Source organism: Excalfactoria chinensis, chromosome 8 (genome assembly GCF_039878825.1).
Source record: "Excalfactoria chinensis isolate bCotChi1 chromosome 8, bCotChi1.hap2, whole genome shotgun sequence".
Taxonomy (NCBI): Eukaryota; Metazoa; Chordata; class Aves; order Galliformes; family Phasianidae; genus Excalfactoria; species Excalfactoria chinensis.
The window spans coordinates 11153999-11179867 of NC_092832.1; the positions used below are offsets into that span (position 1 = coordinate 11153999).

At 39.7% G+C, this 25869-nt stretch overlaps 1 protein-coding gene across 3 annotated transcripts in view; it reads right to left on the reverse strand.

Annotated features, from left to right (window-relative positions):
• ARHGAP29 (Rho GTPase activating protein 29) overlaps window positions 1-25869 on the reverse strand; it is a 47239-nt gene that overhangs the window by 15879 nt on the left and 5491 nt on the right. For 2 of the 3 annotated variants that reach the window (XM_072342635.1, XM_072342634.1), the window contains exon 3: window positions 8906-9049. In XM_072342635.1, the coding sequence (XP_072198736.1) occupies window positions 8906-9049 (144 nt within the window). Of the gene's footprint in view, window positions 1-1739; window positions 2106-8905; window positions 9050-25869 lie in introns of those variants that run through there. The other variant, XM_072342636.1, reaches the window with a different exon arrangement.

Consider the following 25869-nt stretch of genomic DNA (forward strand, 5'->3'; position numbering starts at 1 on the left):
GTGAGAACATGATGGCAACATCAGGGGAAGAGAAAAACATTTACTACCAAGCATCAAAATCACAGCAGCGGCACCACCATAGAACAGCTCACAAAACAAAGGCAAAATATTTGAGCAATTGCTTGTCTCCTTTACTGGGTAGAAATTTCAGAACAGGAGCAATAGTTCAAAGGTCCCCTTCCCAGTCCTTATGCAGTCCTGTGCATGCCCAGAACACGGGATTTCTGACTTGAGCACTGATAAATAAAAAGCTACTGAAAGTTAACGTCCCTCGCAAAACACTTCAACTGCTGCTTCATCATCCAGCAAAAACCCCTCAGCTGTTAAAAGTGAGGAAGAAGGAAGGCAGAGCTATCATTGTTTCAAAATAGGAAAGGGAAAACTTTTGTAAAAACTAAAAGGCTTCAGCTGGTGACCAAGTACAGCATTCAGACAATTAACAGTAACCCTGCAACAGGCTTCCATAACCAACTGTGATAATACGGAGATGAGAAGAGTGATTCATTCAGACTCATTCAGGCACAACTGCCAAACAAGGGGAAGAATGGAGAATGCAGAAGACAAAACCCATGTTTTTATCTAGCTTCCAACTCAATTTCTAACTCATTGGTCACAGGAATTTTTGTACAGAAGTCAAACATGCCTCTTTGATCGAAAGCGGAGTCTTCTGGATGGAATTCTGTTTTACTCCAGAACAAAAATCTACATTAGGAGTTCTTTTCAAAAGCTTAATGTTATTTAAATAACACAATATTCTTCATCATCTGTATTCTTACATTACACTAATTATCATATTTTTCAGAGATACCACATTGGCACATAAAGCTATTCACTGCTTTTCATCACTTTTATTTTCATCTTTATTCATTCCTTCTTCCAAGACCCGTGACTATTAATTCATCCTTCCTACATTTCAGGTACTACTATGCAAATAATGGACTGCAATGACTTATAGAAGTAGGAAAAATTAATTCACTTTTAAACATTACCGTTCTAATATACATTCTCTCGACAAATTTAATTAGTAGGCTTTAATCTTAAAGAGCATTCAAGCTTCCTGCCAGGTGCATAAACACTAATGGGTAACAAAGAATGCACAGAAAGCTGCTCCCCCATTAGATTTCCTTTCTGAAAGGAAAAGTTTTTAACCAGTGAATTAACAGAACTGAATCTATTTCTTTTTATACAGCATGCCAGCAGGCCTGAACATCTTAATAACAACCATTTCAGTACAAAGCTATTACAGAAAATATGTATTCAGCTTTTGGGCTATTTCCACAATTACTTGCAGACCTGGAAAAACGTGTTGTAACAAGCCCACAGCAATACAAAACACATTACAAACATGTTAGCAGCTTTCGTAGCCACAGTCCACTGCTCCCACCTCCTCACCACTCTGCTACGTTTTGTGATTGCAAGTCGTCTCTGGAAATTTGTTTGCAATTAGACTAAATGATTCTCCACAGAACGATTTCTGAACAGCTTCATAAATACCAGTGGTTGAAAAAAAAAATAAAACAAAAATCAGGTTAGTTGAAAGCCTCAACTTTCCAGAGATAACACTACTTATAAACCTCAACTTTGCATTCCAAGTCAGTAAGCAACAACTGCTATTATGAGATCTATCGATTAACAGCAACTAATGACTGGAAAAATCATTTGAGTGCCAGCATGACATGCAAATCACTTCAAAATTAAAAGGAACTGATAAAAACCAACTGTACGTTCAGAGCACTTACCACTGCAACATTCCGATAGCCATTAGCCGCAAAATCTTCAGGCAAGAGCGACTCTTTCACTTTGCCAATGAGACATTAATACAGATAAACCCTCCCTAAAGAAATGCCGCCCTGTTTCACTCTGCCTTCCTGTTCCAGGAGGCGTCTTGTTAAGCTGTACATGTTGTCTACCAGAGAAATCCTTTCTTTTCAGAATCCATCAAAAAGTGAATTTAAAAAAAAAAGATTTTTTTTTTTTTTCTTCCAGAATTACCACATCTCCCCTCCCCCTCCAAAAAATTAGCCCAATCTCCAATTCAATTGAATACAAACAGCTTTCTTCTCGCTTATAACCGCTGGAATGCTGATGTACTTAACATCAACTTTAAACCAAGCACGCTCTTTCCCCAGGACATCCTGACTGCACACAATAGCTACTGACAACAATGAACTATAGTAATACTTCCATGTCTGGAAATGACAGCTATCTATCTATAGTTCTACACAGTTCAAAGCGGGTACGAAACACAGCAATGCTTTTAAGACTGAGACGGCACACGATGAGCTTAAAAAAATTACTGGGTAGCAATACATTAAGAACTGGAAGACAGTACCTGAAACGCAAACCTGGCTTGCGTTAAGGTGGATCTGTATTTGCAGTACTAGCAAAATAGTGTTCAGACTGAGTTATCCTCATCAGAATGCTGCTCAGTACTGCTGGGTTTTAATTTCTGGGTCACGCCATCAAAACCTTCTGAATCAATCACAGAATGGACTGTGGAACCAGCAGTCACCACGGGACTCCAGGAAGCCGTAATCCCAGAAGATGGCACGGTGCCCAAGGACACCTGCACAAAGCTTCGGAGACTCAGCAGAGACGCTGTTGAGCATGAAGACTAAAGTGCAGCCAGGGCCTTTGAAAGACAACACTTAGAGAACTTCCCATGACCACAATGCCCTCAAGTCTCCCTGTCAGTCTGAGGATGACACAGCACCAGCAAGAGCTCCCTCGCTTTCTCCCTCACCCCAGAGACTCATGCAGGTCCGCAAGCAGCACCACTTCGTGCCAGAAGCAAGCACAGTACCTCAAGTACAGAGTGCAGAACTTACACTCTGCTGGTCAGTTTTCTCATATCTGACAGGCTGATGGGATGCCACCACCAACATCCATTTCTTCAGACAGGAATTTAACTTCAATCCATACTTCGCTAGCTGCCCTCTAAGCACTACTAAGCCCATAAGCAGCTGGCTATCTTGTAGGATCTGACCATCTCTGCAACCTGTTTTTCTTTCCTTAAACTTCCAAACGCTTTCAAGAACCCCTCAGAACTGTTTCAAAAACAAACACCATTCAAAAAAAAAAAAACAAAACAAAACAAAAAAAACCCAACAGCACAAACCAGAAGAAAAACAGATATCCTCCAAAACAGAAAGTATTTTAATGCTTGTTATTATTCTGTACTTTAAAAACAGCTTTAAAAACACGTACGTAAAAATGGGCAGTAAAGAGCAATAAAATGCCAACTGGAAAAAGAAAAGTAGCATTCCTGGGATCTCATGCCAACCGTGCAACAGTGGGCTCTCCAAGTACCCCAGACCTACACTCCTTGCTCTGTGCCATATAATTCAGCAACCTGTACTTACAAGTAGGATGGGCAACCTTTTCACTACCTCACTGCAAACATGGTAAGTTTTAGGAACTGTTTCCTACTCATACCATAATAAATTTTGCCTTGAATTAATGCCATAGATAAACCATTTTTCTCTCAGAGTGGTCTGGCACTGGAATGGCTGCCCAGGGAGGTGGTGGAGTCGCCATCCCTGGCAGTGTCCAAGAGGTGTCTGGATAGGGCGCTAGAAGATATGGTTTAGTGGTTTTTCTGTAGGTACGATAAAGGAAAGACGGTTGGACTAGACGATCTTGTAGGTCCTTTCCAACCTTGTGATTCTATGATTGAAATTATTTCACCTTACTAGAAGTATATAGCTTTGATGCAGAACTGATACAAGAAAAACATCAACAGGAATTTCCAACAAGCACAATTTTCAGCCTTAGTAGAAATCTTATTCTATTCCAGTGATTCAACTAAATCAAAAGGTGCAAACTTAGCACAGAAGAACATTGCAGCCTTGAATTCAGCATGTGATCATGAGAACTATGCACTTTGTGTTGTTTGTGGCCCTCAACTATTTAAGGATACCAAGTGGGAAAATAACAACTATGAGTACGCTTGTGTGCCAGACTGGAAAGTAACTTCCAGAAATAGGAGTCTGAACAGGTTCCAATTAAGAAGTTCCAGTGAGTCTCTGTTCTTCCAGTTTGAGTGAGATGTCATTTAAAAAGACACTCTTCAGAAAGCACACAAGTAAACATGGATGAGGAATACAGTCCAAGCACAGACACGCAGTGAATCAAGTCATGTCCAACCTGTATTAACTAGGAGTTTACGGGGCCTGGCAGGACTCACCCCACAGTACTGAGAGAGTTAGCAGATATTATACAGCCGGACCCAACTCAACAACTTACAACAGGTCTTGGGAGCCCAGAGAGCACCCTGCTGACTGGAAGTCAGCCAGCGTTATACCAATCTCTACAAGAAGAGCACGAGAGAAGACCCAGGAAGTCACAGACTTGTTAGCCTAACCTCTGTCCTTGAGAAATTAGAGAGATTACTCTGGGTGCCATTGAAAGGCATTTAAATAACTAAGCTATTATCAGGCATAGCAAACATGGACTGAGGAAAGATAAATCCTGCCTAAGTGATTTGATATCCTACTACAGCAAGGTTATTTAGGGGATGAAGCAAAGGCAGAGGATATGATCTTTCTGGATTTTAGTAAGGCCTTTGATATCATCCCTTGCAGTACACTTCCAGACAAACTGCCCAAGCCAGAGATAAACAGGCACAAGCTATGCTGGGAGATCGGGCAGTGCTCAAAGGGTTGTAGTGAACAGGGCTATGTCTGGCTGCTGGCAGGTCGCTAGTGATGCTCCCCACAGCTCGATTCTTGTTCAACAGGCCAGTCCTGTCCAATGTTTTTAACCAATAGCCTGAATACAGCAGCTGAATGTGCCCCTAGCAAGTTCACTGACAATACTGAACTGGAAAATGCTACTGACTGGAACAAGCTTCCTAGAGTGGTTGATAGGTTGTCCCATGCCTGTCAGTATCCATATTTTCCTGCAAGCTCGGTGAACTTCATTCATTGTATAAGACTAAGGTAACAAACTACAGCTAGTTTTTCCTTCAATCTAAGAGAATAAGCATTAGTTAGCAAAAGAACAGAACTGCAAACACAATCAAAGCAGAATCCCGCAACTCTAGCACATTCATGCCATTCGCAGCAGAGAAGACCTGAGACGTGACTGAGACAGCCTTGAATGAGGAGGCACAAACACTCCAGTTTTTACTAACACTCAAAACATTCCCACTTGCAATAGTTTAAAGGGGGCAGTATGTCTGCACAGGACACTACATCTAAATCATAGTGCAACTTGTTAGACTGAAGAGAATGCATCGCAAGCCAGTTTCTAAAGTTACTCATTCAGAGCAAAGGCAGTCATTTGCTAAAATCATCTGCTGACCCAAGATGAAGCTCCAGATACAAACTAGATATGAAAACCCAGCATTCTCCAGAGATTCTCAGACATGTTTCTCAAATCTAAAACAGTTATGTTCCTATTTCTGAAGAAAAAAAATCTGTGTAATTTCCAGGCCATTGCTATTTCATCGTTCCCTAAATAAACATCAGAAATTTTCCATTGCAGGTTAAACTTCCTAGTCATAAATCTGACTGCAGAGTGCTTCCACATCTTTTTATAGTCCTGTGCTCCAGTAACAAGAAGCAGATTATCCAGATGAACTTATTTCATAAATGTCACGTTAACAGAACCTGAGAAGACACAGGAAAAAGGATACTACTTCTAACCAACTGAGTCTCACATTCTTCTAACTTCCTGTTTATTCAAAACGAACATCACTTCTAGTGAAATAACCACAGCTGAAAAATCTGTGAACTTGTGCATTACTGACAGGCTGCTGCAAGCAAACATGAGGTCTGATACAATCACTGTTCACCACAACATACTGTATTTTACTTCCTCAGTTCCAGCAGTAGCTTACTTCAGTTTGAATACAAAAACAGAGTAATACAATACTCACAAAAAACAGCTGCAAAAAAAAGCTACTGAAGACAAAATGCCTTTAAATTTACTTGCTACAGATGATGCTATGGGAATGCAGGCCTTTTTCATACAGCAAGTTTTGCTGTTCTTAGAGAAGACTCAAATAAGTGATAGAGCTGAAGCCACATAACTCTCCATTTCTACCACCAGAAGCGAGGACCGCTGTAAATGTGCATAAATACAAATGCAAACAGTGATAAGTGATACCAAAGTCTTCATATATGTATGTATACATATATATACACACACACATACATAAATACAATCTGTTTAAAAGGCTACAAATACAGAGGCAGGACTGACAGAAACCATGGACTTCAGTTTCACCAGCAGCTCTGTTTCCTTGGCAGTATCTTGGGAACTCCACAGTGCCAGATCACACAGCACTGAATCAGAAGAATTAAGATTCACCACAGAGTAAGTTTATGTCTGCTTTAGCCAAAGAATAATCAGACTGTTTAAGCCAGCCTCTAAATTCTAGGCCAACTGAATGTACACTGCTGATAAAACAGATGAACAACTCCATGAGAAATTATTTAGAATTCTACTAACAGTAATTTCATACCACAGTGTTTTATTTCATCAGACAACACCGTCTACCAATTTAGCTTAAGTGAAAGAACACATTTGTGTCAGATTAGCACTGTGCACCAAGCAATCACTTAGGAGGTATCTCAGAATTAGATTTTCAGTGCCAAACTACTGCCTATGAAGAATTATTCAAAGAATATATATAAGGGGAAGACAAGTCAAAACTTGCACTCAATTCCAGCTCAACAACAAAGACCAACTGTAGCAAAATCATCTCCTACCATGCTTTTTCCCCTTTGATGTTTGTCATCATACAAGATATTCTTACTTAAGAAAGCCCAAGCGAGCTACAGCTCAGCACAGGTTCTTCAGACATACCTGAAGTAGTGTCTTACAACTTGACCCACTTAAACACATTTGTCAGAAAACTGAATGACACAACCATACTGCCTTTGTTTCGAGTGGCATTCTGAGAATAGAGTTACTTCAGAACTCTATATTTATATAATACACAGTGGTTTTCTAAAAGTAGTTTTTCTTTCCACCTAGGAAATCATGCAATCCTCTGTGACTGTAGCTCCTGACAGACTCAACATATTAATAGTAAGTGAACTCAATAATGCAAAATAAATGTTTGTAGCAAGTTTCTTTATCTGAAGTGTAAAACCTTATCAGCACGAGATTATCCAGAGAAATGACTGAATCACAAAATAACTACTCAGGGCAGTCATTTATCAAACCAGGAAGAAACATAAGAAGCACCAATACAGCTGAGCACAGTCCAGTGATATTGAGATTCAGTGCTGCAACAGAGTCCACAAAGATGAGAGAAGAATCGTGCATGGCACCAGGTTCAGAAGGCTACAAATACTCTGAAGAAATTGGTTAGAATTCAAAACATCTTACATCCAGAACATGCTCATTCAGGATATTAATTCTCCACTTCAGAAGGCAAAGGGCATTGGAGAATAATACTTAAGATCTAGATAAATGGTTCTGTAGAACTATGGAAAGAAGCCAAGGGCTAAGAACAGATTTTAAATCAAATACAAAAATTGACAGTGCTGGTATTAAAAAGGAGGCCAAAATAATTATGAGATCTGTCAGCAGTATTACCCTATGAGATAAGCAAAGTAATCCTACTGCTTTATTCAGCAACAGTAATTATGAGCAGCATAAGCAGTGATCAGTTTGGGGCACTGCATATCAGTAACAATCTTGAGAAAGGAAGTCGTCCAGAAATGATCAATATCACTGCTAAAGTTTTCAGAAACATGATTTGGCAAAAGTTGATATACACATATCATAGAATCCAGAACTGGTACAAGACCAGGTAGCCCAGGACCCATCCAACCTGGCTTTGAACACCTCCAGGGATGGAGCATCCACAACCTCTCTGGGCAGCCTGTTCCAGCACCTCACCACTCTTTCTGTGAAGAACATCCCCCTTGCATCCAATCTAAACTTCCCCTCCTTGAGCTTAAAACCATTCCCCCTTGTGTCAGTTCTCCTCAAGAACTGACACTGAACTCATTCCCTGCATTTATTTAAATTAGAGAGCAGTGGAAGACTTAGGCTTGGAAACAGCCTGTCTAAGGTGGCTGTAGAATTGTCTTCACTAAACTGGCAGTGTATTTAGGCATGCTAAAATAACTAGGAAATGGGAAGAAACCTAGAGCAAGGAGAAAACCTTAACTAGGTTCTCTTACAAAGGACATTCCACATGATTTAAGACAGGCTAAAGGTGTGTACATTTAACCCTTCTCAGAGCATTACCTGTGCCACATGGAAGAAACCACCTGTTCCACAGAAATACACTGGCCTTCCTTGAGAATAACAAGAGCTGCAGTCAAAGGCTACACAAAGAAACAGCTATGATCTATTGGGCTGGAACAACTGTGTGCTTTGCCATTTGTATTTGTCTGACAAAGAACTGCAACAGTAAAGGCCAGCAACAGAAAGTACTCACATACTCCAAGCCCTTTTTTATTTATACCTTAACCATGCTTATGATCTATTTGAAGGAATCTATAAAAAAAGCATTAATACTACTCAGGTCTGGATTGCTCACTTGAATATTTCTTCTCTTGATGTACATCTAACACCATCCCTCCAAATTCACAGAACTATGCAAAGACTTAAAAGAAAAAAGACTAATCTTTATGTGAATAAACCCAAGGTTTATAATTCTGTGATATTATCCTGAGATAGACAGGTAAAGATCTAGTTCAAAAGCTTGTGCTTTTAGGATTCAGTTTGGTTTTGCAGCTAGCTTCCTATAAACGGGATTTCATTACAGCAACATAAGTATTTTTAGTATTAAATTTCACTTTGAAAAGGTATGTTGCTGTTCTGCTATTAAAAAAAGCTTATTTCTTCTGTATACATGGAATCCCCATCAACTCCAAGGCGCAGTCAGTCACGTGACTCATTAAAATTTTCCCAAGTTTGAAAATAAAACTTTCCTTACCTTTTACTTTTGCAATAACTGTTCCTGCGGCGCTAAGAATATCAACTGAGTTTAGAGTCTGATGTTTATTTATCACTGCTTTTAAAACACGCAGCAACTCTCCCAAGCGTTCGTGTACTACTTGATGCAGGCCATCTTGGTTTTCTGAAGAAGTAAAGAAGAAACTATATTAGAAACAGCAAATTAATGACATTAAAAACCATTTTGATAGTATTCAGCACAACAAAATAGGGCACATAGAAGCTGGGCCTGCTTAGAACAAGAACATGTGAAAAAAAGAGACAAGCATTTGGCAACAGTTTACATCTTAATGACATGCATCAGGGAAATAAGTCCTTTCTCCAACTTAAAAATAGAAAATAAACCCCGCAACATTAGGGGCTGTACACCAATACTATCAGGTTTCTGAATTAAACCATCTTATGTCATTTGTTAATCACCACTTTGATAATTGCATAGATTCAGGCAAGTGCGCCATCAAAAGTAGATTTGGATTGCATGTGAGATTTTTTCCTCACTTGATACAAAATTTGGTGTCACATTCATAGAATTAAAGATTTTTGGTAAGTTAAATGCAAAAAAAAAATCCATCGCTTATGTCAACTAAATCTTAAGCATTTTCATACTTATATAAGTATATATGCCTATATCTCCAAACATCTTTCTTCAAGCACATTAATCCACATTAAAAAAACAAACAAACAAACAAAAAAACCAACACCAAACACAACAATATCTGAACACCTAAATAATTCTGTTGTTAGGCCTAAACTAGAAAAATTTTCACATAAGCATTTATGCAGTGCTACATCCATGCCCTTCCCTCTGTCTTGCTTTGTGCCTCCAAACCTCTTAACACTCCTAAAACAACAACAACAACAACAAAGAATTCTTGCTGCAAGCATTGCACAGGTTAAGCCACAGACTTTTCCTTTCTGCTACAGAAGAGGTGCTGGTGCACATAATTTAAGTTTCACATGCACCAGAGTGCTGTGTTGCAAGTTGTGGTAAAAAGCTTTCAAACTCTAGCTTACGAAAATGAAAAAGAGGATCTACTACAAGCTGACTCACTTCCCCATAGAGAAAAAGGAATGCCATTTCTGTGCTATCTGCAGGCACTGTAACAAATAGGTCAATACAGACAATTTAGCATAGTGTGAGTAGAGCTAGCGTTTTCAGGTTTCAGCTTCAATTTTGAGTCACTTTATTCAGCAGACTAAGACATTACATTTGGATGAGAAGTACCTATTTCTCTCTAAAGAATCAACGAAGTACAACATGACATGTCAGCATAGTGTCATTGCTATTGTCATGCATGTAGGTGGGAAGACTACAAACAGCTAATACAGCATTGCATCCAGTACAAAAGTCCCCAAAAGCAAGCCCCATAAAAACCATTGTGCTCCAGGATTTATCTCCCTAGATGTCAAATATAAAAAGATATATTTTTTTTTTTTTTCAACTCAGGCTAGCTTATACATTGCCAAAGAAAAAACCTTGACTCAGGAAGTGGACTAAGGCAAAAATATTATTTACCATTCACTGGCACTTTCCTTAACAGGGTATACAGAAGTCTAGAAAAACCCATCTTACACAACCGTAGTTTGAGAAAGCTCTGTGTAATTCATTAAATGCAGTTGTAGCTTTAACCTTTATTTACAAGTACACATTCCGTAACTTTTGTCTGACAGTACAAACACAGCAGCAAAAATTGGCAAGAGGCTGGCACTAAGCATGGCTAGAATTCTGTACATACACATAATAGGTAGAGGTAAATTACAACAAACACACATTGACATAAAGGCTCAAGGTTTGAAATTTAACACAGAAAACCAGGCTGTAAACTTCCCACTGTAAGCCACAGAAGTAGATGCTTGGACGTTTGGTAAGAGATGACTTACAGGGGTCTGCAAGATGTCTGCAAAAATAAATAAAATCAAGAAAAGTGTGAAAATAGTGGGTAAATTCAACTCCTTACCACCTGTCAGTTAAAAATAAACACTTCAGTTGATTAAATGGAGTAAAAGGTAGATTCAGAACAGAAAAAAAAAAAAAGAAAAAAAAAAAAAGGTGATTCTTCACATAAGAGAACTGTTCAACTTCTCATCAAAACACAACACTGGTAGAAGGTTGCATGGAAACAAGGACAGACTAGACAAGCTCTTCTGAGTGCCCCCTTGGGTTACAAGTGAGATACGTGTTACTGGATCATGCTAATGCCCAGTTAGTCCTTGCCCGATGAAGCAGTGGGTAATGCTGCTCAGGAGACTATCCAAATCCAGCTGCTTCTGCAGTACAGCTGCCTCAGATCCCCCTGTACCCACAGCCATTGCACCACACTTCCTGGGCACTTCAGGAACTACTTACAGACCTACCGTCTTCAAATTCATCAGGTTCCTTCTGAACCTACCTCTGCAATCTCATTTTACTCAACTCCTTGCTGAGCTACTAAGCACCATACAGAAACAACATAACCTGCACCAGTTTAAGAGCTTGCCTATGAAGAAAGCATTCAGAGGATGACAGAAGTATTACATATGTCCAACTTAGTTGTTTTTTTGTTTTTTTTTTTTTTTAATTTTTACTTTTCTCTAGCTATTCACTTTTGGCAGTGGTTGGAGCTCAGACACTGAGTTATACACAGCTTTAGTTTGAACCAGCACTGCCACTGTCACCTTCAAATACTTGGAGAAGTTCCATAGCCATTACAGATAATTATAATGGTCCCTTTGGTTTTTAATCCATCAAAGGCTCAATTGTAGTCCCATCAATGCAACAATAACTGCTGTCTGGATTATTGAGTAGCTCCAGCCAAAGGTAATGGAAAAAGAAAGACAGCAGAGCTTTACTGGTGCCCAGAAACCACAACATAAAAAACATACCTGAAAATTCCAGTAACGTGCTATTTTTAAGGAAGTGGATATTTGGAAAAAGAAAGGCAATTCCACTTAGTTAATTAAGAAACATATGCAGTGACTTAAGTTATGAAACATATCTGTGTAGGTAGCATCTCATCTCTTCTTTCAAATCTTTGGATACAGATTCTAGAATCCTTCCGTAGTGATTAATCAATTTAGATTGGCAGGACTGTGAAAGAAAGACTTATTTGGAGGCCTTTGAAGCTATATACCACAGTCCTCTCTCCTATTACCTGTCTCTATTTAGCTAGAAGGCACACAGTCCTCACTCAAGGGGCATAAGGGTCAGCTGCAGAGAATGTCTGTACAAGCACACCACCCAACCAGAACCGAATCTCTTTTGCAAACAAGATGGGTGGATGGAAGACCTTGTCTTCTGATGAGCATGTGTCCACTTGTGGATGGAGAGAAAATAGTTCCTGTTGATGGGATCTGGAATACCCAGACATGTGTCCCATAACCGGATCCTCTTGGTGACATGGTGGGCAGACTTCTCGTTCCCTAACAAGCATGGGATGGGGGAAACAAGGTTAGGACAGAGCCAAGCCAGCCTACTGTTTGCTTCCAGTCCACCCTGGGGAAGGAGTGCATCATGGGCATACGATAAACTAAACAAGCGGTCCTGCAGAATTCAGTACAGTGTACAAATACAGGCTTGTCATTATGGTATAAGAACAGATTCTCAAGACTTCTTACATTAAAAAAAGTCGTACAGCGAGCTAATTAAAATATATCTGATCTCAAGATGCAGTTTCTTAGTGTTAACATTTGATATTACCTTCTCAAACAAGTAGAGTTGGGAAAAACAAAAGCCAAAAAAAGGGGAGAAAGGGAAGGCAGAAAGATAAAATATCATAAAGAATACACTCTGAAACAGAAGCACTCCGTTTCAAAGGAAAATGCACGTTGAAAAACAGCTACTGAGTTGGATTAGATGTTTATCATACTGTCCCGGAGAACACTATCACTTAAATAATGCATTCAAGTATGAGGTTTGTTATTTACTCTCAAAAGCAGAACTTCGGCTACACCCAGCAGAGATTGCTTTGTATTCCATCACTGTTTGTTTACAGAGTACCTCAAACACTGTTTCTCTGCCTCCCAAGGACAAAAGAACTACAACACAAGTAGGGAGGGCAGAAGCCATCAGGAACTACGGTGACCCCACATTCAGGAGCTGATACTGACCAAACAGACACTAACAGAGGGATTTCCTGTTTGTGGCAGATTTATAAGTTCAGGTACTAACAGAATCTAAACATACCAGATTAACAAAAACAGTTTCAATATAGCTAAGTGAGCAAACCAACCCTAGAGCAAAACAGTTCCGTAGGAAGAATGCATGAGGAAATGAGACTCCAAGAGGCTCCTGCAGTAGTGCACTCTGACTTAAGTAGTTGCAGTAAATAAAAAATAAAATAAAAATCAGTATTTACTTTCAGTTTTTCTTCTGTTCCCTCCTGTCACACTGTATGAGTTCATTTATCTACACGCAGTCAAGCAGGAAATTCTCCCATCAATTGATGCTATATCAAGTTTAAAATATCTATCTGTGGTTCTCAAGCTCAGTAATACAGATCGCAGTACCGTGGAAAGCTAACCACATTCTGCACCACAGGAATGCAACTTCCCCAGTGGTTTCTCAGCACAGAGGACACACAGGTCCAGATGCTTGCTTTAGTTATGAGACTCTTGGAACCTCCAGAAAGAATGAGCCAACCCTCTTTCCCTCAGAAGAAAAGAGCTCCTGAAAGCAGGGAGGGAAAAGGAAAAAAGAAAAAGGGCTTGAAAGAGCTGAAAGGTTTGCAGGCAAACTATTCATCAGGGTTTAAACCATCATTTACTTCAGCAGAAAACAAGCTTACTCAAAAAATGTAAAGGCAACCACCACAAGGAAAGCAAGCTACGTAAGAGAAGTACTTCAAGAAGGAGACAAAAGAGAATACTTAAAATTTACACCAAGATCTTCGTTCACAGCCTCAACACTTCATCTGCAGGGAAAAAAAAGATGCACACAAACAATACAGCTAAGCTGGCTCAGTAAGGCTGGCAGTCTTCCACCTCAATGGCACATTGGCCTATCATCAGCATCTCACTGCTCAGTGGAGCAGTCATAAGATGTGGTGACCAAAACAGCTACTTTTGGTGTAAAGAAACTAAAATAAAAATCACAATCTACCTTTTTTCATTCATTTCGGATATTTCTCAAAGGAAAGTCCTTTAAAAACAAAGAACACAAAACCATACAGACACACTAGCAAGCAGTTCTGGTCTTACAGCTAAGGATTCTGTTCATCCAAAACAAAATAGTTTGCTCATCAAGTTTGTCAGTACCAGTCACCCTCTCTGCCAAGCCAGGGCTGATTACAACACACGCAGTCAGGAAAAGCACTGCTGTGTCAGTTGGCTGGTATTCCTTTGTCTGTCCCGACTCATTGTTAGCCCAAACATTTCTGAAGCTGTTTATTTCAACAAATTTTTGCCAGGAAAAGTTGAAATATGGACTAACAATGCTTTTTCCCCTGCACAGCCTTTATACACCCTACAAAGCTATGTAGACCCACATAGAAGATGCACACACCATTCTGCTTATAACCTCTTCCCCTAGAATGTTACCACTTCATAATGCCAGCAAACTTATCCCCCACAATTTCTACAATCCATATTCTATAGGAAGCCAGTTACACTCTGCATCTTCTCTCCTTCAAGAGAAGGTGAAAACTCCAGACGGAATAGCATTCCAGGGTGGTGAGAATAATTATGCAAAGGAGGAAGCAACTACTCCAATATCCAAATACCTGGATCTAGAACTTATTAAATTCTCATCCTACAGGATGTGAGCAGTCAGTTCCTCATCTCTTTTGATCTTAGAAGCATTCAGATGGAATCAGTTCGAGTAATCAACATTTTAACCTGCAAGTCCAGAGCCCTGGCTAAAAGACTGCCAAGTCTTATTTACCAATCTAATTTTCGGCATCAATGATCAAGGAGTGTAACATTGTTTCCATTATTTTTCTGAGGAAGATTAAATTGTATCAGTAGTTATTTCATCAAGATTGAAAAAAAAAATTAAAAAAATAAAAAATAAAAAATCAGCATCACAATGAAGCTAACCCAAAGATGACAAACGTAAATTAGAGCTTCATCGACACCCATACTGTGGGCTAGGAAACTGACAGCACCCCGTTCTGAAGCAGATCAAATAATGATGTGACGTTCCAGTGAGCACCACAGAGTAAGCAAAACAATCACAGCGCAGTTAACTCTGTGTGGAAGCCACCAAATCCATTCACTTGGGGACACAGTCCAAGGTTTGCCTGTTATTTTATTCTTGCCCTTAATCCATCCCCTCCTTTAGCCCCACTAACAAAACTGACAATCTGCCCTATTTGTCTGATCTGACAGAGGTCACTGTCAGAGTCAAGACACCACAAGGACTGAATTAAAACATATAGTTAAAGAATGTTTCATGCCACGATTTGATCATGCATATGGCTAACCTCTGTCAGTGCTTTTTGGTCCAGTCTCGGGGGAGTTTTTATAAAGCAGTATATGTAAGGGCTAAATATGACTCCCATTAATTGTACAAAACAAACAAACCTTATTTATTCTGTGGATATTTTATTGTTGGAAGTCACAGTTTGGGAGTGAGAAGATTAACAGTAGCTTTAGTTATCATTTATTCCTTCACTTGGCCGTACAAACACTCTGAAGATATGAAAGAACGAAATATTTCAAATAATTGAAAAGCAAACTCAAAGAAGTTCCAGAATAATTTATCCAAGACCCTTTTTTGTAATATTAAAATCTCTAACAAGGCTGGAAGCTGCCAATGGTACTAAAGTCATCACACTTCAGTCTCATCTATGATGCTAGATTAGTAGCTACCTACCTAACACTTCAACACCAAGAAACAAGCCAGGAATTGCCAACAGAAAACCCACCTTTGGGTTTTCCAGTAGCAGAAAACCTATTGCCACATGGCACAGAGTGCTGGTCAGTTATCAACTGGACTGAGGTTGTTCAAAATGGCAATGGGTTAATCATTAGACACCACATGTACCTCCTGCTTCATGCCAAGTCACCTGTCTGTCTTCTCACAACTGACACAGAGTATTGGTGCAGCTGGCACAAAACCATGAAAGGAGCACAAACTTTGTACTCTGTGCTCTAGCAAGCACAATAAATACAGTCATGCATCCAGACCCACTTGAGCATTAGTCAACTTCCTCACTATTTTAGCCAGATTAGGTATTATTTGTTCTTATTATTTAAGAAGCCACATCTTCTGCAGTAGTGATGCCTTCTCTGAGTTATGCAAAGCAACATCAGAAGTGATAAGATGGACATAAAAAGCCATTTTACACAGAGTGAAACACGAGACTTTTAGTCAATTGCTCCAAATCCTTCAAGAGTTAACAAAACCTACAAGAACAAGTTGTAGTGTTCAAGAAAATTAAGTCTTCTGCGCTGTATTTTTCTGTCCTTTTGTCAAGGCAGTTATAAAGGAGCTGTTTATTCTTCTCTACTTTTCAGTCTGCTAAATTTCTGCTTTCTAGCAGGATCCTTGACTACAACCAGATTATTAAGTTTTAACTGTAATGTGAAACCATTGTTACTGCATTGGATATAAGATTAGAGACTGGGTGCATTTAAAAATAAAAATCATTTGTAGTTTTACAAACGTACTGCATAATGAAAGGTCCAACTTTCACAGTGCTGAGTCTCATATACAAGTCACAGTGTATGAATTGTTTTAGCCAAATCCTATACTACAATGATTTCTGCTTTCACAGGAACCTGTAGGCCTGAAGCCAAGAACCACACACTGCTCATTGTCTGCGTAAAACAGTTGGTAATGTTCTTGATAGGAAGCCACATTAAAACAGTATTACTACCTATTACATCCTTGCTATTGCTCAGCCATTTTCCTTTGCTCTGCATAGCTAAGCATTTAAAAATCAAAAACAAAAAAACATACCAAAAAACCTACTCCTATGAATCTTTAATTATTTACTTGGTTTGCAAGAGTCAAAGATAAAAGCCCACTTCTCATCATAAAATAACCACTAACAGATTTTTTTAGAATACTGTCTTTATTGCAGGTCAATTTCAAAACAAACACACACAGACTACTGAAAACCCAACACAGAAAATAACTTGCCCTGGAATTCCAGATGAAAGAGAGGCCTGTTTTTAGTATTTTCCCAAGAAAGGTGAATGTTAATCACATCAGCAGAAACTAGCAGCATTAGCTATGGCTAAGAAGATGCTAAAAATGAGATGTTTTTAAGAAACCACTGTAAAAGCCTTGGGAGGACACCACTGCCAGCTGACACTTGGTAAACATCTTTCCGGCTATTCCTAGTGAGCTCTAACTCTGCAGCTTGATCAGCAATTCCCGTTGCTCTGCACAATTTCATTTCTTCACAAATTTCTCCATATACTGAGAAGCTGTCTACATTTGAAGATTTGGAAGAACAAATTAAAACAGCTTTGAAACTAATCTGGTTTATATTCTTTTTTCCCCTTGTATTCAAACTTCTCAAAATACCAAACTGACCAGTACTATCATTTTTGCTGATCAGAAACATGGAAACTCTTGCTGTCATGGCATCATTAAGAGACACTACACCAAACTCAAAGTCTTTAGCAACACATGCTCCAGAGTCCTCTACAAAAAGTATTTTAACCATATTAGGAACATATAATCAATTAGTTCAGTGGAGAAAATCTAAGGATATTTGATTAGGAATGGGGAAGGGCATGGAAAATAGCTGAAACTATGCTTTACATAAAAGCAAAGTTCAGAAGCTGTGATTTTTTGTTGTTGTTTTGTTTTATTTTTTTCTTTTTTTGAAGAATAATACACAGACCTTTGAATATCCTCCACTGATTTCCACTTTCTTTTTTTCTTTCACTTAATAAACTACCCCATTTTAATTACACTCCAATCCCATACCTCTGAGAAATCAAAGCTTTTTCATAAGACAATAAGCCCTCACCAATACAAACAGGTCAAATTAAGACTAATTTTCAGAAATTGAAGTTGTAAAATCTAAGATAACTTAACAAAATAAATCTTTTCAAGTCAGAATAAATGGGGTACATGTGAAAAATCCATAAGAATAATCAAAATCTTTTCACTCTGCCTATGTTGAAAACAGTCTCTTTATCTTGTTGATGTGCCAACTGATATCAGCCTCACTGCTATTACTCCACACTCATTTCACATTAAACTCATGGATAAACTTCCCATTTGTGTGTGCGGGAAGTCCTTCGAGAAACCTACCACAATGCAGCTTTTCATTAATCCATTTCAATATGCTGTATGCCACATTCCTTCAACTTTTGTATCCTACCAGCCTTCAGATTCCAATCGACTAACCTAGACGTGTTCATCCATGCAGTTTAATCCTTAGAATACACTAATGTTTTATTAACACAATTTAAAGACTAAACAAACTGGAATGAAAATTGCTGGTGTTTCCTTATTTACCCGCTTCTGACAAATGAGAGTGAACACATTACAGGGCCATTCTAGCTACACTTCCTATCATTTCCCAAAATCTAAAAGTAGCTAAAGAATAAAACCAGGTGAGTATAATGCTTTAACACTTCCAGAACCCATCTAGGTCAGAACTGTAAGCTGTTGTAGATGTAAGACTACACTCCCTATAATGAGCATTTGCCCTAAGTCTGGCCAATCACATTTTCACCCAAGTCATATCCATCACTTACTGTCTTCTGCAGTTTAGTAGAATAGTTGCTGAGCTTAGCAGTTTACAATCAAAGATGCCCATAAAATAAAATAAGGGGGAAAAAAAGTGCCTTAAGAAACTACATTCCCTGTACGTTGCTTCAAGTTCTGAAAAAAATACAAGAAAGCAATACTTAACTTCCTCAACACAAATTACAGAAGAGAAAATAAACAAAAAAAGGACTAACTATCCCCAGAAGTCCCATCTCATCATATCAACCTGGTACAGAAGGGATACTATGAAGGTTTTTTTTTTTTTTTTAAGACAAATTCAAAAGAGAATAAATGTAGCCTTTGGTAAGCCATATTAAGGGATTATCAAAAAGCCCTTAACCTCTAACTTATTTTACTTTTAGCCTAAAATACTATCTGTTCTACTTGGCTTCTCCTTTTTAGCTTAAGTCACTGACTGAAGAAGCCATTTTATTGCTGTCTGCCCACTTAGCTTTCAGAAGACCACACAAAGACAGGATTATGAGATTATACGGTGTTTAACAAGAGGTGAATCAACTTCGTGCATTTTTTATAAGTATATTCTAAACACAATTATGGACTGACATAGAAGAGAATACTATCGCAGCCTATTTTGTTGATTAAAAGAAAACATCACAGAAGTCAAATCACTGCAGCCATTTCCAGTTGTCTAGAAAACTGGTGAACACAAAGAATTAACTGTTTGACCTCCCAGTACAGAAGTGCTGCTGAAATAATCACCCAACAATAGAGTACAGTCCGGCATTATGTCTTGTACAGATCATGGCAAAATTACAAGCTATGTGAATGCTGAAAAAAATACTTTCAAAATCTTCCTTTTTCCTAGAATTAGGAACAATCAGTCTCTACTGCGGTACAGCATTTTGATATGAAGTATTTCACACATACTGTCACTGTGGTTATAACAGATGTCAGAGTAGCACTGGTATGACTCAAAAGTCAACAGTGACCCACTGCACAGCTTGTTAGGCACATTTAATTGAGTAGTACTTCTTGACAGTTTCCCCCACAGTACCCCTGAAGCTGTCATTCCAGCCAGTGCTAACTGAAAAGCAAACAAACCAAAGGATGCGCAAGCCAGTAAAAGGTACAGAAGTGGAAAATTATAATAAAAACAGGTAGAACTTGGTCAACTACATACACAGTAGCCCCATGCATTTCACTTTTCATCCAGGGGCACACAACATTTGATGTTGCATAACAAGCTTCTCCCATTATTAAGAAACTGACTTATTTACATACCCTAGCCCTATTACTAACTTCCCAATTAAGTCCTCAGCTCACTTCTCATGTCTAGTTATCAGCTGAAACCAGCTACTAATGAAAGGAGTTTGTCATTCCTTGCTGAATTTGCTAGCTCGTTCTTGTACATGAGTTTAAAGGTGAATATGACACAGAGCCTTTAATGTGACAACCCCGCAGTCTCAACCCTAGTGTTAGTTTCTCCTTTGTAACCACTGCCATATTTATCACAGCAACCTTCTGTCTTTTACACTTCCACAACCACCCTTGTTCAACTTCAGTCATTTACACTACTAAACTTCCAAGTAAACTACTTGCATCTGACGTCTAATGACATAGAACCATCCATTAAGCACTGCCTCCTTCCCATGCTCTTTTGCTGGTGGTGGTTCTTGTGTTACAACACTCAGATTCAGCCCCAAACGCTACAGATGTCAAAGACCTTGCATAGAGTGAGAAAAAAAACACACTCATGCTTAAACTCATTCCTACAAATATACTTCTTACAAATTATTGATCTCTAGCCCTGCAATTCATTCAACCAAAGCCAACAGGATTTTCAATACATCTTAGCTGGAACTTCCTCAGTAGGTCTTTCACATATTTCAGATTCCTAAAACTAGAAAAGGAGTAGGACACAGCCTGCAACTCCATGCTGTCAGGTATGCAGAAATTGCTGGCACTGATATTCTTGTTTTATATTGCAATTTGAATAAATTCATACAAAGAAATTATAGAAATGAATTTATCTGTGGATATACTATAACACTCCAAAAACCTACAGCTAATCCTACAGGTACATGCAAATTGCTGTTACGAGGAAAAAACTTCAGTGCAGTGGATCATATATATCAGCCTTCTGGTGCTGATGTAGAGTTGTAGGAGAGATGCAGATTTCCCCATTCCTCCAGCAAGCCGCTAACTATTAGAAGACATTTCATTGTTAGAAGACCCAGCTTCACATTTACATGAGATTTTGCAAAAAGGAAAACCTGATTTTTGATTCTCTCCCTCACTGCTTACCTCTCTTACACTAATCTCATCACATCAGTTTCCTTAGTTTAACTGTTGCTGTGGAAAGGAGTGATAACACAAACCAATAGAAAAGTTAAGGTTCTTTAAACAAAGCATTCTGAAATTCTTTGCACGTCAAAATTCAAAAAGAAGAAAGAATGGGACTTGTGTTTTGATTACTTCTGCACTTCCGAAGCAACACAAGAATGAAAAATGCCGGTGTTCCTCTATAAAGATGCGACGTTTTCCTCCGCTAAGCAGCGAGGCCTGACAGCACCCCGCCCGCCCCCGGCCCCGCCGGCAACAAGCGCGCGTTGTTCCGAGGAATGCGGGCTATGCGGCGGGGGCAGGGCACGCTGCGGCGGAACCGCCCGCCGCCAAGTCAAACAGTAACTGAGGGCTGCAGGGCCTGGGACGGGGGGGAACTGCCCTTAGTATCCGCCGTCAGCAACCTTCATTTAGCACGTAGCTTACGCTTGGACTCTGCGGGGCACAGCTTCGTTTGAAGTGAACTTCCAGGCGTTTCTCTTCCCCTTGTTCTGAGCATCGGAAACAGCAGACTTGATCCATGCAGATTAATTAAGCAATGTCCCAGCAGCACAAGCTTGCACAGCAGAACACAATGCCCAGCTCCCCCAGCTCTGCTCGGGCCGCAGCCACCGAAGCCCAAGCCTCGCTGGCAGAAGCCGCGCGCCGCAGGGTCCCGAGAGCAGCGCCTGGGCACAGCAGCTGCCGGAACGGCGCAGGGGGAAAAGCCGGGGCAGGGGAAGTTCGCCGTCCTGCGCCGGGAGCAGCGCTCCTCGGGAACAGCGCGATCTGCAGCTGTTGCTGTCCCCTCTAAGTTTTGCTAAGCAGCGTGGGCTCTCGGCGGGCCTGCCTCCACTCTGCTGTCACTAGCTGCTTATGAACTGAGCTCTCTAGAGTACAAACTTCTATCCTCTTCTCAGAAACGGATGGCTTTGAGGAAGCTGGTGCCGTACATGGGTAGAACTCACAGCTAGGGTACCAAGCTCTGCTCCCCGGGGGCCAGAGGAGAAGAGCAGCAGAAGGGGAGGGAAACCTGGGAGAGCAATTGGTCTCAGGAACATTGTGGTCCTCCAAGCTATGCTCAGGAAGGACACTGGCAGGCCTGGCTATTTCTTTTTTCCTCCAAGCTTCGCCATAAAAAAGCATCAGAAGCTGTTAAATGCCATTAGTAGTGACTGATCTTAAGTTCTTAGAATAACTCCTAACTTGTTAAACAAAAAGTTTAGCAAAGTATTTACTTTGCTCTTATCTCTATTTACATCCTTTACATCTCTTACCTTGAAAGTCATTCACATTTGTCAAAGAACAGTTTCAATTTCAGACTGGCAGAACCAATATCCAGGAGTGATTAGTAGGAAACATATACAAGGGTGTAGTAAGAAATCTCCAGGTCAGAAGACTGGAACTGTTTCTGTCTTTGCACACAGAAGGCAAGTTTCAGAAGTCTAAATGATGACAGCACAATTCAGAAATGCCTGATGCTCAGAGTGAAAACCAACTGACTGATCTGCTGCCTACGCAGGGCATTTTCTGCTTGCTGTTCTTTGCTCGCCACCTTTTTATGCGTCTCTGTCAAACACAACATTCCACAGAGGAGGCAAAAAAAAATATTGGTAGAGGGTTCAACAGTGCACGCTGCAAAACCAGGGTGGAGTGCTGTGACTGACACAGTCCATTTCTTATTGAAACCTCAGGCCACTCACTCCTTTGCCAGCTGCCTTGTCCCTCTTTTCTGAGCTCCCTTCACTGTAGAGCCTCACAGAGGTTCTAGTTGAAAATGATTCTGCTCCTCCCTAGGACTAGCATTCAGTCAGATCTGCTCTTCTGAATGTGACACAGGCACCAGAGGGTGAGTGCCATGGCCAGGAAGGTGAGACTGCTCACATTTTGAAATTTAACAAGAAATACATTGTTTGGTTTAAAACAGAACCCTAAACATAACAAGCTTGATAACAAGACATGAGAACAATTTAAACAGATCTTGTGCATATTCAGCACAAAGAATAGCACCATCGTTTCAGCTACTGGTGAGGAGGAAAAAGCTGATCTCTGCAGGATCACTTTCAGAAGCAAAGTCTCAGCTTTGCCCAGCTGCCCCACACCTGCCCCAGTCTGTCTGGATCCCAGCTTCCCTGCTACTCTGCTTCACAGGATCACTTCCACCAACTGCTATGGGATCAATACCATCCAAAACAGCAAACACAACTCGTCAGAATTCAGCTCTTAACATCTTATTTGTTTCAGCAGCAATCTGAACCCAGTTATTGTAAGCTGGTATATTTAAAACAGGCAGATGGTCCTTGAGAACCAGCTGTGAGCAGAGCTATGACACTGAAGACAGTTGCATATTTCTGAAGCAAGTTACAGAATTTAGAGGACTACTGCACAGGTATTACAGATATCTAACACTTGAGCAAATCCTGGAGGTGATCTGCATTAAAATTCCATTTTGGACTCTATGTCTGAAAAGTTGTGATTTCTGTAATAGCATTAATTATTTTCCAGACAGTTTGACTTCACTTTTTTATGCTATACGGAATAAGAGAAACAACATATTGCACTTCACATGAATTCCTCTGCCTTTCCAGAGGACTGGATTCTTGAAGGTCACTTAATCAATTCACAAACAGACTGTTTACATATTTGATAATCACTTTGTTCTCACGATCCCTGGAAGCTGGCAGCTCTGTCAGCACACAGCTTTCCCCCCTTGCATAAAGCTTTTTCATTTAGGACACAATACTATCAAGGAGAAAAACAGCCGTTTTCTTCCCCATAATGGAAGATTTCAGTACAACCTCTCTCAAAATGAAAAGGAAGTATACAAATGCCCCTTCCAGAGTGCTGCAAAGAAAGGTAAACGCTATTAACCTTGCTCAGAGCACTTTGCCCACCAACCACACATTCACACTACAAGTTAAACGTTCAGAATCTGAAGTGTCATTAGGCACTTGAACAATTTAAGGTGTAAAGACAGCAGCTTTCACTGAGAAATAATAAAGCTGGAATATAGAACAAACAAAATTACACTTAGAAAATGATCATAATTTCCGCCTGTTATCTTCATATCTAACAAACGTCAGATTTCCCAGGCAAAACAGGACAAGTTGACTTTCCAAGAAACCAGCTCAAAACTTTGCTGCAGAGGACTCCAATATTTTATATTAGAAGATCATAAAGAAATAAAAATTAAGAACTAAACATTCTTTAGTGTCTTAGTCATATTGAAAATATGAGCAACGTCAGAAAAAGCACACATTATCACAAGCCTGGAAGGAGCAAAGAGAAGTTGTTCATCTTTAACCCACAGGCACTATATTCAGCAGAAAACTTCTGGCTTTTAAGGTAGCAATACCAATCTCCACTGTGGTTTTGAAATTACTGGAGACTTGTTATAAGGAAGCTATTTAGCCCAGCACACCTTTACAGGTGTCCCACTGGGCTGAACATCTATCCTTCAAGAATAAGCACTTGATAGGTTTCAAGTCAGGCAGCATTCCTGGTCTTTTTTGAAAGCATCAGTACTACTATAAAGAGGATTCAAACGCTCCTGACCAGGCCATCGAGCTTCACCTGTATTGTCACTTTTGCTACAATTTCAAAAATGCTCCTTGAACTCCCAAGAAACCAGACAGCAAAATCTGATCCTCAAAGACAGACTTGTGATGAAAGGCAAGAGCTTTGACTTGCTATTCTGTTTGCTAATGTATCTGGAAATAAGGGTACGTTACCATTTTATAATAAGCTTGATTTACATTAGTTGAAGACAGACAGGATGAACTTGAGGAACAAAGCTTTTGCTCATGAAAAGGATGCAGAATTACCCACATGAAGCACACAGTATCACACTTTGAAGATTACTTCAAAGTTTGTGATAAAGAAGGCAGTAATACCTAAACATATTCTGTAGTATAGTCACAGATTATATGTTAAAGCATAATTACACGAGCACTCTCAGACCACATGCAAATATCAACCTGACAGCTATTCAAAATGCAACAGTATTTCCCACAGTCCCAAGGGCAAACCTTACAGCATACGCTGCATTCCTTAAAAAAATAAACAGCACATGTCACAAAACCAGTAGTTAACTACCCTCAGAGGAGGGAAACAGGAATGTTTCCCCCATCTCTGACTTGTTGCAAGTCAAAGCTACTATTTACTATCCAAAACTGAAAGAGTAAGTAAAATATTTTAATTAGGAACTCAGACTTTGCCCTAAATACTCTTTTATGTGTTCCTTTTAAACCCAAGTAAATGACTCTCGTTCGAGCAAAGGCCACACAGTGACATCACTTGCTTGAGGCAGTAGTGGAATTTATTAAGGGCAGTAATGAAACAGACTGTAATGGCACCAATCTCAGGCACAGATACTTATTCTTCAGTAGATTCCTAACTTTACACATCTATACAGTAAGCAACGCTTTATTTGAACCAACAAATAGAACTTCTAACAGACATTTGTCAGAGGCAGGTCCTGCACAGTTTGAACCAAGAAATTGTAAGCCACTTCTGTGAGGTACAGACATACTTAGAGGTGTTTGACAGTATGGACTAATTATTCCGTATCTCCTCCCTGCCAAAGGAACGTACCCTGCATGCTGAAGTCACTCAACATTTACTTGTAGGCATAAACCCATGCCTTGGGACAAGGATTAACCTTCTCAGTGTTACAGGGTTTGGTTGTGGTATTTCCACGCACATCACATTCTGAAGTATTTTCAGTGCTGTGGCCAGGCCCTCAGCAGGCCTGCAGGATGCAAACAACCATTCAATACTGCATGTCCTACTGTTTGAAAGCAGGATGCCAGATGAAGGCAGCAACCTTTTCCTCACACTCTCTGTAGCTGAAAATCCACTATCTGAACTCAAAACACAAACAAACATTAGCTTTCAATCTATTACATTTTAACAGCTTCTACTTTGGACATATACTGAAACAAGAACTAAACACAGGGGACAGCAAGAATGCCATCAATAAAACCGAGAATTCAAATGAACTATCTGAA